The sequence below is a fragment of the Melospiza georgiana genome, chromosome 9 (assembly GCF_028018845.1).
Source record: "Melospiza georgiana isolate bMelGeo1 chromosome 9, bMelGeo1.pri, whole genome shotgun sequence".
NCBI classification, from domain to species: domain Eukaryota; kingdom Metazoa; phylum Chordata; class Aves; order Passeriformes; family Passerellidae; genus Melospiza; species Melospiza georgiana.
The window spans coordinates 8,362,142-8,374,971 of NC_080438.1; the positions used below are offsets into that span (position 1 = coordinate 8,362,142).

The window sequence follows — 12,830 nt, forward strand, 5'->3', positions numbered from 1 at the left end:
TGGAAGAAATATTATCTTCAATACTGGATTTTGTAATTTGGGAATATATTTTATGTAAATATCAGCACCAGGAGAAGAGTTGGAAGGATCTGTAGCAAGCTGGATCTCCTCAAACTTCACGGGAAAAAGGACAACAAGCAGAGATGCTGGTGACCTGGGAGTGGTGAGCATGAGCTGGGTGAGAAGTCAGTGCCACAGTTTTTCTAGAGAGGTTGTGGAAGACCCAACATGCTAGAAAGGACAGAATTCAGTATCCCCAAGGGCAGGTTGTCCCCTCAACAAAAAAGAGGAGCTCACAGGAGGGGTCTGAGCATCCCAGGAATGGGAGGTTCTTCTGACAGGACCCATGTTAGTGAAGGAACAGAACAGAAAGAGTGAGGAAAGGAAGAAAACAAGGAGCACTGAACGCTGTGGCCCTTGGGAACTGAGGGAGAAGCTTACTTGGAAACACACATCCAGGTGGTCTTCAGTCTATAAATGGAGTTGGACTGCAGAGCTGAAATGATGGCCCTCAAGGAGGAGAAGTTCTTCAGGATCCTGCATTCCTGGGAAAGGAGTGGTTGGAAACACAGGAGCATTAAATGTCAGCAGTGCACAGACCTTGGTGCTCCTCTCTCTGAGCCCTGTCAGGCCTGCTGCACATTCTCACTGCTGAGCAGCAGCTGTGCAAATACTGAGCATCAAGAACATCACTCCCCACTCCAGCCACCAAACACTGCACAAGCTTTGGCATTTAGAGCTTGTTTTCCTCACTTTCATCTATTTATGGTGTCACAGCTTCCAGTTCTCCAAGTAAAAATAAAAGTGGAACTGAGTCCATGAAGCCATGGTGAAAGGCACAAAGGTTATACTTCTTAAAAAGCTCTTTATAGTTACCAATCCCTTTTACCCCTTAGGGAGAAAACCAGGCTTTGCCTCTTTATGTGGTATTTAAAATGTAAACCCTCAATCATCTCAGTGTCAATTAAAAATAAAGACATGCAAAGGAATAACCTGTTATTCAAGTATGTGCACACTGTTAAAGACAAAAACCTTCCCAGCTTTTCCAGAGCTGGGATCAAATCTGAACAGAGAGACTGGCCCATGGATGTTTCTTGTGCATCTACTTTGTGGCAAAAGCTTGGGTGGAAAAGGATAATGAAAAGCTCAAAAAAGTAGCACATATTTCTCATAAAGAGGAGGGAAGCAAGAGGGCAAGTCTGGTCTGTGACTCCTGGAAATCTGTTGGTGGCTCAAGAACCAGAGCTTGGATGCCACAACCTTCAGCACAGGTGTCTGTACATGCAAATCCAGCAGACAAAACACCTGCCAATCTGACTGCTGCATGTATTAGACATGATAAGAATGTATTCAAACTCAAATTCTGCTTATCAACGTTTTTATGAATCTGATTCTTACCCTAATAATGCTTATTATGTAAAGGATCCTTACAGTGAAAACAGACACGATTTATTCCTTTGTAGGACTGAACAAAAGTAAAGCGACCTCATCATAAGCAAAAGTCAGACCTTAATCCATCAGCATCTCTGTTCATGAGCTGCATTAGAAGTGACTGATCAGCTGAGGAGAGTACAAGCTATCCCAGTTACTGGCCCACAATAAACTTCTAATTAGGAGACTCCATTTATCCAAGTGTGGCTTAAGCAGAGAGCCTGGGCTGACAGCACCTGAAGCAGGTGGGCACCTGGGTCAGATAAACACCAAGTTCAAGATCATGGGGCAGGACTCACTGGAACTGAAAGCTGTTTTTGCATGGCTTGGGGCCAAAAAAAAAAAAAAAACACATAACAGCTCTTCTCCAGAGACTGACATGTTAAAGAATGAGACCTTTCTTTTTGTTCAACCTGAAATTTAGCTTGTGGAGAACACGAATTTAGAGGCACAAATTACCAGCTTTTCTTATTTCTTCCCAGTACAACAGGAGTTTGAACTGGAAGAACCAATTTGGAACCATTTTGACTTAACTGCACACTGTGTAATTTAGAGCACAGTAGGAGTTTCATTTAATACTGGATTTAGTGTTCTCAGTGGTTCAACCAACTACAGACTAAAATTGAGCAAGCTTTCGTTTGCATGTAAGAAGAATTTTTAAGACTGGTTTTAATAACTTTCATGCTGTGTCCTTCACAGAGGGAAAACCAGAAAGAATTCTGTGCAAAAACAACTTTGATTTTAAAAATTTTAAGCATAACAGCACATTAATTATTTCATTTTTTCCTTTTATTTTTAAAGAAAATATTGTTTGAGTGAAATTGGCTGCTCCTGCTCAGGAACCTTAGATCTAGGTGGAGCAGAGGGTTGGCACTAGAGAAAGTATCCAGTTTATCTTTTGAACCAAGAAAATGGATCCAAAAGTCATGAGGAGGTAACAAGCGTGGAACTCTGTGCTGCTAAGCTTAGTTATCAGTGAATAACTGTACTTTAATGAGTGGATTATTTTCTAATTCAGGCACCTAGCTGTTCAAAACACTCATTTGCATGCACAATGCAAGCAGCTTTCTTCAGAAGTGGGCAGCTCAGTAAATGTGCACCCAGCTGCTGTACATGTGCCATTGTTCTGCAGAGTGGGCACATACATTTTTCATGTGTTTCATGCTACGACTGGAGCACTTAATGAATTAAGTAAAGAGAGAAGCACAGAATCAGCAGGGGTGTAGAACAAAGTTCTCCATCCACAGAGTGAGTGGGATGAGGGCAGTGCCTTCCCTGATTTCCCCCAGCCTCCCTTCTGCCTTGGGATGATGATGATGATGTTCTGTCCAGCCTGCCCCAGGAAGCAGGCCCTTTCAGCTGGTGCCCTCTGCCACTTGGATCTGCATGTAGAAACTGGGAATCAACCTTCCTAATCCCTTCACACAGGCAACAAAGCATCCACCAGATGATGATAAAAACAAGCAGATCTAAGTGCCACAGGAGAGGTCCAGGCCCTTCCCCATGCCAGCTTCCTGAACCATGCAGCTGCCAGAGCTCAGGTGCCAGGACTCAATGCTGCCTCTGCAAGCACAGAAGTTGCCAAGGCTGGAAAGCCTCTGGCTTCAGCTTTTTCTGACTGTTCTGTAGAGCTCAAAAGGAATCCATGGGATTCTTAGGAGTCAACACACATCCACATGGAAGTGCTTGAAGTGCTCTCCTCCAGAGAGATCTTGTTTATTGCCAGCTGCCCAGTGCTCCAAGGGGAATGAGGAACATTACAGTAAAGTGTTAAAACCTAGGAAATCAGCAAACTAGGTATGTAAAGCAGGCATGGGAAAACCCCCTTCTTGCACATATTAGGAAAAACAGGATAAAAACATGGAATCTGCTACAAGACCCTCTTGGAAGCTCTGCTGAGGCACAGGGAGGTGATTCCACATGCTGCTGAAGGCCAGCAGCCTCCCACCATGGAGTGATTTCAGCAGTGGACAAGGGAAAAGCTGCTGATATCAGCTATCTGGAGCTCTCTAAAGCTCTGGCATGGCCAAGCATCAACCCCATTTCCATGGTGGGGAAGAACTGAGGGGAAGAAGGGCAATATCTATTTGGTATCACAAAAATATCAGTTAAAAATAGAAAGAATTAGAGCTAAGATAGCCTGGGACCAGTGTGTACAACCCCTTTCTCCTCTCCTAACTGCTTCACTCCAAGGCACCCATCCAAAAAACAATAAACAGAATAAATGCTTTACATGTGCAATGTGAATCCACTTCTCAATGATCTTGGCCCTCTGCTGGATTTTGAGCTCCCTGGTCCCCAGGATAGTGCTGATGACACATTTGGTGACTGCATTGAACTGGGTGATGGTGGCTCTGACAGTGGGAGCCAGGTTCTTGTTTTCCTTCTTATCCCTTTGAGACCAGATGGATCCCAAACAGTGGTAGGGCACAACTCTTCTGAAGAGCATCTAGAGGGAAACAGAGGTGTGGTAAGCCAGCAGCTTTCTCCTAAATCTTTTATTCACAAGAAGAAATACAAGTTTAGAGGACAAATTTAAATCTAATATGGTACTTAAAGGTAAATATTGGTTCTCTCTTAGTTTAAAATATCCTTTGGCATACTCTTTATAGGCTTGATGCCTCAAATGAACTGCCAGCTAAACAATACTGGGAAAATTAGGGACACCTTTGTATCAGCTGCATAATCAAGATAAAATTCTTTTACATAATGATATTCAGAAGGGAATTGATAGACACAAAGCAAAATCTGAGCATTAAAGTCCAGAATTCCTAGACATCTTTAAGCCAGGTACTGTTATAGTTAAAATGTGCTATTTCTCAGTGCCAATAATTTTTGCAAAAGAGGCTACACATAAAAAACCAAACCAAACCAAACCAAACCAAAAAAAAAAAAAAAAACACCAAAAAAACCACCTTCAAAATGACAGAAGGAAACAGCTCAATGACTGAAACATCTGGGATAACCACAGAGCTGTGTTCTGTGTCCCAGCAGCAGTCCGGTTCTGGAACCCTACACTTAAAGCAATGTAACTTAGCAAAAAAATGTTTTATTTTATAAAGTTGTATTATATGCAATACTCTACATACCACATCCATGTATGTCAACTGTTCTGCCACAACGTGGTCTTGAAAAGAGGAGAATTCTTCTGGACTGCTGATCTCCAGTTCCTCTCCATCAACCAGGTCACTGGAGGAAGTGCTGCAGAACCCATCTGGCCAGGATGGAAAACACCACTCAGTGAATTTATACAGCAAACAATGAATCAAAGCAAGTGTTTATTTTGCAACATCACTGTATTACAGCAGAATGCCCCAAGGGCCCTGCCTGATGTAATGGCCCCACTGTGCCACTGGAGTGAGGAAAATGACCAAAGATTAAACTGGCAAAGAAAAGGTGGAGTAAAAGGAAATAGAGAGAACAAATCTTAGCAGAGAAGGGACTTGATCCATTTGCTAACTGTTCTTCTGAAAGAAAAAGCATTACCAACACCCCAACAAAAATTCCTTACTGGTATTCCACAGTTTTGTTAATCTATTTTCCAGTATTTATAATCTGAAAAAAAAATTCAAACTACAAAAAAAATTCAAAGACATGAGGCTGCAGTTATACCCCCAAAATACTGCATTAGGAATGCTCTTCTATCCAGAAATAAAAGAAGACACCAGATTTCCTGGCACCTTTTGTGGCTACATGGGCTATGATGAAGAGGGTTTATTCCAGCAGCCTTCACCTTTTCTCTCAGGGAATTTTTCCCAGGAAATGGAATACAGTGAGCACCCACAATATTCTGCAGAATGGTTCTCCTAAATCTGCACTGGGCAGCAGAGAGGAGGTGAGAGAGCAGAACTGTCCTCACTGAGGAACCTGAGCCAGTGCAGAAAGGAGAGGGTTCCACAGCTGCTGCCTTGTCACCTTTTAGCTCCAAGAAGTTGGGAACCAAAAATTCAAACATCAAGAAATATGCCCTTGTTTCCCATGGTAGAGGAGGAAGAAACAGAAATTCCCTGAAAATAAATCCTAATTCTTTTTACTGTAAGGCAGCAGTAACTCCATAGGGAGGGAGAAGAAAACAGGGACTTGCTGAAGACTAACAACCAAAGTACTGAGTTTACTACTGGTGAGATTTCACTTACAAAAACAAAGAGTGTTATGCAAGACTTCATACCCAGTTAAAGCAGAGCATTAAAGCAACAACAGCAGATAATGTGATAGAGAATCGTTGTTTTTCAAAATACTTCATTGTTCCTTCCTCCAGTAATTAACAGAACATAATCACCAATGTAAATTGCTACAGTTTTGATGTAACAAGTTATGTCTACAAGCTGATTTCCATCTGTACATTTGAATTGCACAATTTACTGGCAGAGCTCAGTGGGGTAAATGGAGACCTCTGTTCTAGGCTGCTTTTGCATGGCTGTTTTGTAACAATTTGCATAATTAAATGGACTTGGACTGGACTGCTACAAGAATCTCACTCCTTTTGACTTTGTAAAACCTCTTTTTCCTTTTGGCTCTTGAAATTCAACTGGAAATCCTCACCACTGAACTGCAGCCCTACCCAAAACCTCACAACATGCTTAAAACAAGGTCCTGAAGCACAGTGCAAATTTTCCATTTCTTTTTTCATCCCTCTTTTTCTCCTTCATAGATATGTGAGCAGTCTATTCCCTACTCTCCAACAAGCTGGAATCCCCTTGAACTCAAGCATCTCATCATCTTGGGACCCCTGTGATCCACTCAGCCCTCTCAAAGTCTGACTCTCGACTGCACTGAGGGCGAGCTTGTGCCCCTCCTGACCCTGCAACCTCTGCCTCTCCTTGCTTTGCTTGCTCAACCTGCAAGAATTGAGGCCAGAAGCAGCTTTTATCTTCCTGTCTGGTACTGCAATCTAATCTACTGGCATGGCTGATGGCAGCACAGAACAGAGGCTTGATTACCCAAATGAAGCCGTGGGATTAGAGCCCAAATTTCAAAATTCAGAACCCAGCAGGAATGCTTTGGGACAGTACTTATCAACAAAGATTGCAGAAAATGTATCAGGAATTTTGAAAGAAAATGTACCATGATGGAGCTCTGATGAAAGTAAGGCAATCCTAAAACTCTTTTTTGTAAATCCCACAGCTTAATTTCATTGCCCTCCTCTTATTTTACTCTAACAAGCAGCCTCTATTCTGCCACAATTTGGAAAATGTTATCATTCCTACTGGCCCACATGTGACTTAAAAAAGAATGTTTTCAGTTGTCACTTGAGGAAACAAATAGAGAAGCAGGGCTGCTGGGAACTTCTGTTGACTCTGAAGAACAGATGAACCCAAATACAGATCTCATGAGTTTCCTTTTCCTCTTTCTGAGGGAACTGATCTGTTTGTTTGCTTTTCCTGATTTATGCAGGTGCTCATCCACACCCATCTATTAGATTGGTACTTAGATACTGCACAATATATGCTTATGGGAATGCCTTTAGATCCTATAGTTGCAGGGATTTATCATCATTTCAACAGGATTTTGTAAGAAAATAAGACATTTTAAGCTATGGTTTTCCAGACATAATTTGCAATGTTGTTGACAATTTTCAACTCAGTGTAGCAAAACCAAAAAATTACTAAAAAATAACCACTTTTCTTAAAACTTTTAAGTTCCTCATTTCAGAATAAAAGGCACAATAAACACCTAAACTTCCTGAAAAAAGGCTCTGAACTTTCCATGTCTCCATGTCTCTATCTTTCTTTGAGCTCGGGGAACCCAAGCCAGGAAACGTCAGCACGAGTGACATCTGAGCCATCCTGTTCCTTACCTGTGCTCAGTAAGGGCCTGGGCTCTGGGCACTCCTCCTTTTCCTGTTCATGACTGAGCTATTTTGGCATTTCACAGTATTATACATTGACATGGTATTTCTGGAGCATCCGGCAGACGTGACTTTCATGTAATGAAAGTGGGGGTTTTTTTCTGGCATTTCCTTTATCATTTATGGCATGAATTATTCTCTCTGACCCCTCTACCAAAGGTGGAAGCTGATTCCAGTTCTCATTCACACCCTGTGTGAGCTCCCCCCACTCCCCAGCTCCGGCACAGGAAGTTTTCTGACCAGGATATGGGGATGTGTCAGGTTTGTGTGACTACAGTTCACTATTGTTCCAGCAGCCTGTGACCCCCAATAACGTAACATTTTCCTCTGTCCTTGGATACCAGCAGCCAGCCACTCCAATAGGAAAAAACACCCACAGGCACTTCCTTAGACAAGGTGGTAACTAGGAAGAAAAGCTGCAGGACAAAGCTTGTGACTCAAGCTGTATTTTGTCACAGCTCTGTACTCTGTTTTTTGTTTGTTTGGGGTTTTTTTTGGGGGGTAGGTTAAGTGAGAAGCCCACCTAGAGAGTAGCTGCGTGTTTTAACTCAGTGAAATGGGAAGTGTGCTGACAATTACCCAGTTGGCTGCTGCAGCAATCTCGAAGCTTTGGCAATATTTTTAATATATATATATCTGTATATAATAGCCAAATCTTTATATATTCAAATATTTCATTTATTTATTTATTTATTTATTTATATTTATATTTATATATCCACCCCAGGATGAACAGACACAGGCACCTCACCTCACACTGTAACACTATTAGAAAGAGCCTCACAATATTATTGACAAGCATGAGAAGTGGTGAAATGTACTGCACATAAATCCCTGCGGCATCTTACAGGCAGGGAGGACAGAAAGAGAGAAGGGAATGGTAACTCACCAACAGCTTCTACTTCTTGGTTCTGAAACTGCTTCAAGAGGTTCTGCACCCTACTCTCCATGTCAGAATTGGGCATATTGTTCTTCAGGTAATCCAGCAACTTGAGCAAGCACATGTAGTCAGGGGGCTCCCTGAAATCCTCCGAGCACTGATCGAGCCAGGCCCGTAAGACTGATGCTATTTCACTGCAAGGAAAAGAGAGAACACACTGCTTGCATCCAGATGGAACTGAGAGTACCTGCACCCACCAGAGCCACAAGCACATGAGACATTCACAGCCCACCTGAAGCATCTGTGCTGAGCTGTACCACAGCCATGTTTAACAACACCACACGTTACACACACCATCAACAGCACCACAGAATTTCTTCATTCTGTCTTGGGCCACTGGGGTAAACTCAGTGTTTGCTCCATAACCACTCCCTGGCACGTGGTGGGAAAATAGCAGGGAGGAAACAAGGTATTCATGGCTCCTTCCCAGTGGAAAAGCTAAATCAAATGCTTCCTCTGGGGCCTTTCACCAGCTGCAGGGTCTGGGGATCATACTGGAGCTGCAAATCCCAACACACTGTTCCTCCTTATCTACAGCCTTGGTACAAAGCCTGCCTGCTCATGAAACTGTAGCTCACATGGAGGAAAAGGAGAAAATCCCCCAACCTGACCCCCCAGGCACACACAGTGAGTGGGATTGCCTCATCTGGGGGATAAACCCTCGCTGCAGCACCAGTCTGCCCTGCCAGAGCCAGCTGGGAGTGCCCAGAGCTGAGCCACAGGAGAGACAGGGGGCCTGCTGATCCTAGTGACTGGAAATCCGTCAGCAGGGTCTTCATCTCATCCTCAGCACAAACCAGGCAGGGGCTGTCAAAGTACAGCAGGCAAAAAGGGTGTCCTGCTCATGCTGGCAGAGCAGGGAAGGATGCTTAAGGAGCTGCAGCACCACTGAACCTTGCTCAGGGAAGTTATCCTAGACTTGTTAGTACATGCAGCTAAAAGAACACCAACAATCCTTCTACAGACTGAGGGGGATGAGGGAAAGCAGAGCTGATGACTCAGTGTGGTTTCCATCCTGCCTGAAGCAGGGAGGAGGGGGGAAGTGATCTGTTTGTTTGCTTTTCCTGATTTATGCAGGTGCTCATCCACACCCAGCTATTAGATTGGTGCTTAGATACTGCACAATATATGTTTGTGGGAATGCCCTTAGATCCTACATTTGCAGGGATTTATCATAATTTCAACCAGACTTTGTAAGAAAATAAGACATTTTAAGTTATGGTTTTCCAACATAATTTGCAATGTTGTTGACAATTTTCAACTCAATGTTGAAAAATAGAAAAAGCAAAAATAGAAAATTACTAAAAAAAAACCCCACTTTTCTTAAAACTTTAAGCTCCTTATTTCGGAATAAAAAGCACAATAAACACCTAAACATCCTGAGAAAAAGGCCCTGAACTTTCCATGTCTCCAAACCATTTCTGTATCTCAAGCACAGGAAACTTTCCATTGGAGCTGTGTACAAATACTGGCACATTCCTGGTGCAGGCTGGGAAACCAGAGCAGTCTCTGGTTAACTCAGCTGCTCAGCAGCATCCAAAATAAACCAAGAGTTAAGAAACAGAAAAGAGAGTTTCTCCTACTCTCTGTGTCTCATCTGAATTGTGTAGGTTTTCCTCAAAACTCAATTAACTTTTAATACCAGACAGATTTCATCCAACTTGCATCCATTTAAGTCTGTTTTTATTTCCCTTCTTGTTCTGATAATGTGCAACTTTGAATTTTCAGTTAAAGCATTTGAAAATCAGTTGGTAACATTCTTTGGTTAGGCTTGCTGACAGGAGAAATGCTGGAATTATGATTTCAGAGCTACAAAAAGTATTCACAATCAAAAATTAACATGCAAACACGTTCTGGATTTCAGGTTTCACTCCAAGCTGTGGCAGAGCCAGCAGTGCCAGACCAGCTCCACAGCCCAAGGCCAGGAAACACCACAGCAGGCAGATGGTCCCAGTGATGCTCCCAGACTCTGCCACCACCCTGCCAGTTTCAGCTGTCCCCTCTGGCCCCACACACACAGAGCACCAACAGTCACAAACACCCCTGTCCTGTGCCCACAGCATTTTCCCCTCATTCCCCCACAGGCAGGGAGCACTGTGCCCCACTCCATGCCCAGGTAGTGCATTTCCTCCTGCTCTGTGCTCCCACTCACATCACAGACCATCGTTCCCCCAGTCCCAAAAGCCAGGCTAGGTGTTCTATTCCTACAACCACTGGCCAATTCAGCCATGATCTGGAAGGAGAAGCCTCTCCCCAGGGCAAGTTTTTGCACTAATATTGTTCACACTCTCTACACTAAGCTCAGTTTCCAGAGGCTTGGTTGGTGGCCACTTTCTTAAGCTGAACAATAAACAGAGTTTAAGACAGATCCAGTCTCCCAGAGCAGGGTGAAGAGTTCACAGCTGTTACAGACACTGAATTTGCCAGCAAAATCATTTCAGTCAAGAGGGGAAATGGGAAAGAGAGAAGAGGTACACTGTGCCCCAGTGCTCTCCTGCTGCCCAGCTGTTCTACTGGAGTGCCAGGGAATAATGCAGCTTTCCAGACATGGGCTGGACACTTGCCCACATCTTGCAGTAGCTTTATATTTGCTGTCCTTGCAAAGAAACTCTCCATACTCAGTCTCAGATAGGAACTGGGGACTTCAAGAGCTCAGACAGGAAAGAAACACTACAGACTACATTTTTCATGGGTTGATTATGAGCTATAAATTTTTCCTTTCCTGCCTATACAAAAAAAACCCTTCAATGCTTAACTCCTGTGCTGCTGGCCACAGACTCCAGGCTCTGCTTAGCAATGCTTTCAAGTCTCACACCTATCAGAAAGTCTTCTAATTTCCACACCAGCTTTGATTGGAGCCCATCTCTGAAGGTTTCAGTCTCCAGAACCTATCCAGGTAGGCAGAGAAGTGTATCTGAGCCTGTTGTTCACAGACTGGGACCAAGAACTCACCCACACCCCTCTGCCCATGAGCGGCACAGAAGGTGACAGGGCTGTGGCAGCTCCAGGTCCCACAGCTCTGTCAGCTCAGCAGGGCACAGTGGAGGTGGGAAATGAGATCCTCCCACCACACGGGAATTCTCCATGGCCTTGTCTCTACTAGGAAGACAACTCTAACAGTCCTGACAGGATCTGATAGGAATTAAAGACAGCATTTCACAGAATCACACAGACTAAATTAAGTCACCCATATTTTCTCAACTTTGCTTGTTAAATCATGGGTAAAATGTAAGCAAACCACAAGAAAAGGCTGCCCCAAGGGTGGCTTCTCACACCCAGTTTGTTTATAAATACCATCCTGATGACCTCCAGCAAATTATCATCTCTGTCTGAATTGGAAAAACCTTTTTCAGTAACATATGGGAGACTTTTGCTGGGACACACGTGAAGCTGCTAAGGGAACAGCTCTGCTTGCAGTTCTTTGTTTTAATTGAGATAGCAATCATTATTTTTCTTTCTAATTATTCTTTTCTTCTTGGTTCTGGTTGTTTTCATAACTCTCCCACTGCCCTGTGTTTGACTCTGCTTTTCATGTAACCACACTGGTTTCTGATGTTGTTTGAGCTTAATTTGCTTTACTGGAATGAATAATTACTGCTTTCCCAAATGCATCTTTACTGCTCCCCACCATGGACTTCCCAGGCATCAGAAGCTTCCAGTCAATTTTCTTCCATTTGTCTCACATTCCTTTGGTGTCTATTGTGCTGGAGCACAATGTTTCAGACCATTTTACTTCTGCAGTGCTGTAACTGTGCACATTGTTTTCCAGTGGGGCTGTCTGGTTCAGAAGGAACCAAAAGTCATCAAGTTTTGGTCAGGAAGATCTCAATGCACAAAAAGCCATGGGAGAATGTTTGCTTGTCACTGTGAAAAACTCCAAATGCTGTGGTACTACATTAAAGGTTTTGGGTACTTTTATTTTAATGCAGAAGAGGAGAGGTGAACATGCAAGATGTGTGGTCACTGAATAATTCCCTAATTTTCTCTATTTGAACTATCTCACCCAAATGCTCTGTAATGAAACAAGGTTTCAGTTTAGCTTCAAGGTGCTTTGCAGTTTTCAGTTGTGCCATATTCCAAGTTTTAATAAATAAATTCCACATTTTGATAATAAAGTGGATGCAACTATGAGCTGACATTCAAGACAAACAAAAAAGCCCCAAGTATTTTGATTCACTCTGTGGCCTGCCTTCCATCTGAGGGAAAGCATCACCAATGGACTCCCCACCAGCAAACCAAAGGCAGTAACCGAAGGAAACCACAGCCTTGTAGTTCAAGAGGAGGCTTGAAAGGACTTTTTGCTGTTACTCAAGGATTCAAAAGCCATGGCATTACTAATGTTAGACCTCTGGAAAGCAAACAAACAAACAATCATGGCCCAAGTCCACAGGCCAACACAGCAACGTGTCTGCCTCTTGAAAAACCTTTCCTGCAGGTATTCCCAGGCTTGTCCTCCTGTATTTTTAGTAAGGTCTCCAAGGAACTAGATTCAGCTGACATTAAACTAGGCTTCCCCAAATGCAAACATCCCAGGCAAGCCTGGACTGCCAGCCTGGATAGCTTTTTGTGTGGCTGGACAGGAATTAATCCCTTCTGGGAACTGCACCAACA

The 12,830-nt window shown here is 43.3% G+C and overlaps 1 protein-coding gene across 1 annotated transcript in view; it reads right to left on the bottom strand.

Annotated features, from left to right (window-relative positions):
- Nucleotides 1-12,830, bottom strand: part of RGL1 (ral guanine nucleotide dissociation stimulator like 1) — a 52,214-nt gene that overhangs the window by 10,717 nt on the left and 28,667 nt on the right. Inside the window, exons 5-8 of the mRNA XM_058030474.1 lie at nt 8,169-8,353; nt 4,521-4,645; nt 3,665-3,880; nt 442-545 (exon numbers count right to left, since the gene is read on the bottom strand). Of these exons, the coding sequence (XP_057886457.1) occupies nt 442-545; nt 3,665-3,880; nt 4,521-4,645; nt 8,169-8,353 (630 nt within the window). The remainder of the gene's footprint in view (nt 1-441; nt 546-3,664; nt 3,881-4,520; nt 4,646-8,168; nt 8,354-12,830) is intronic.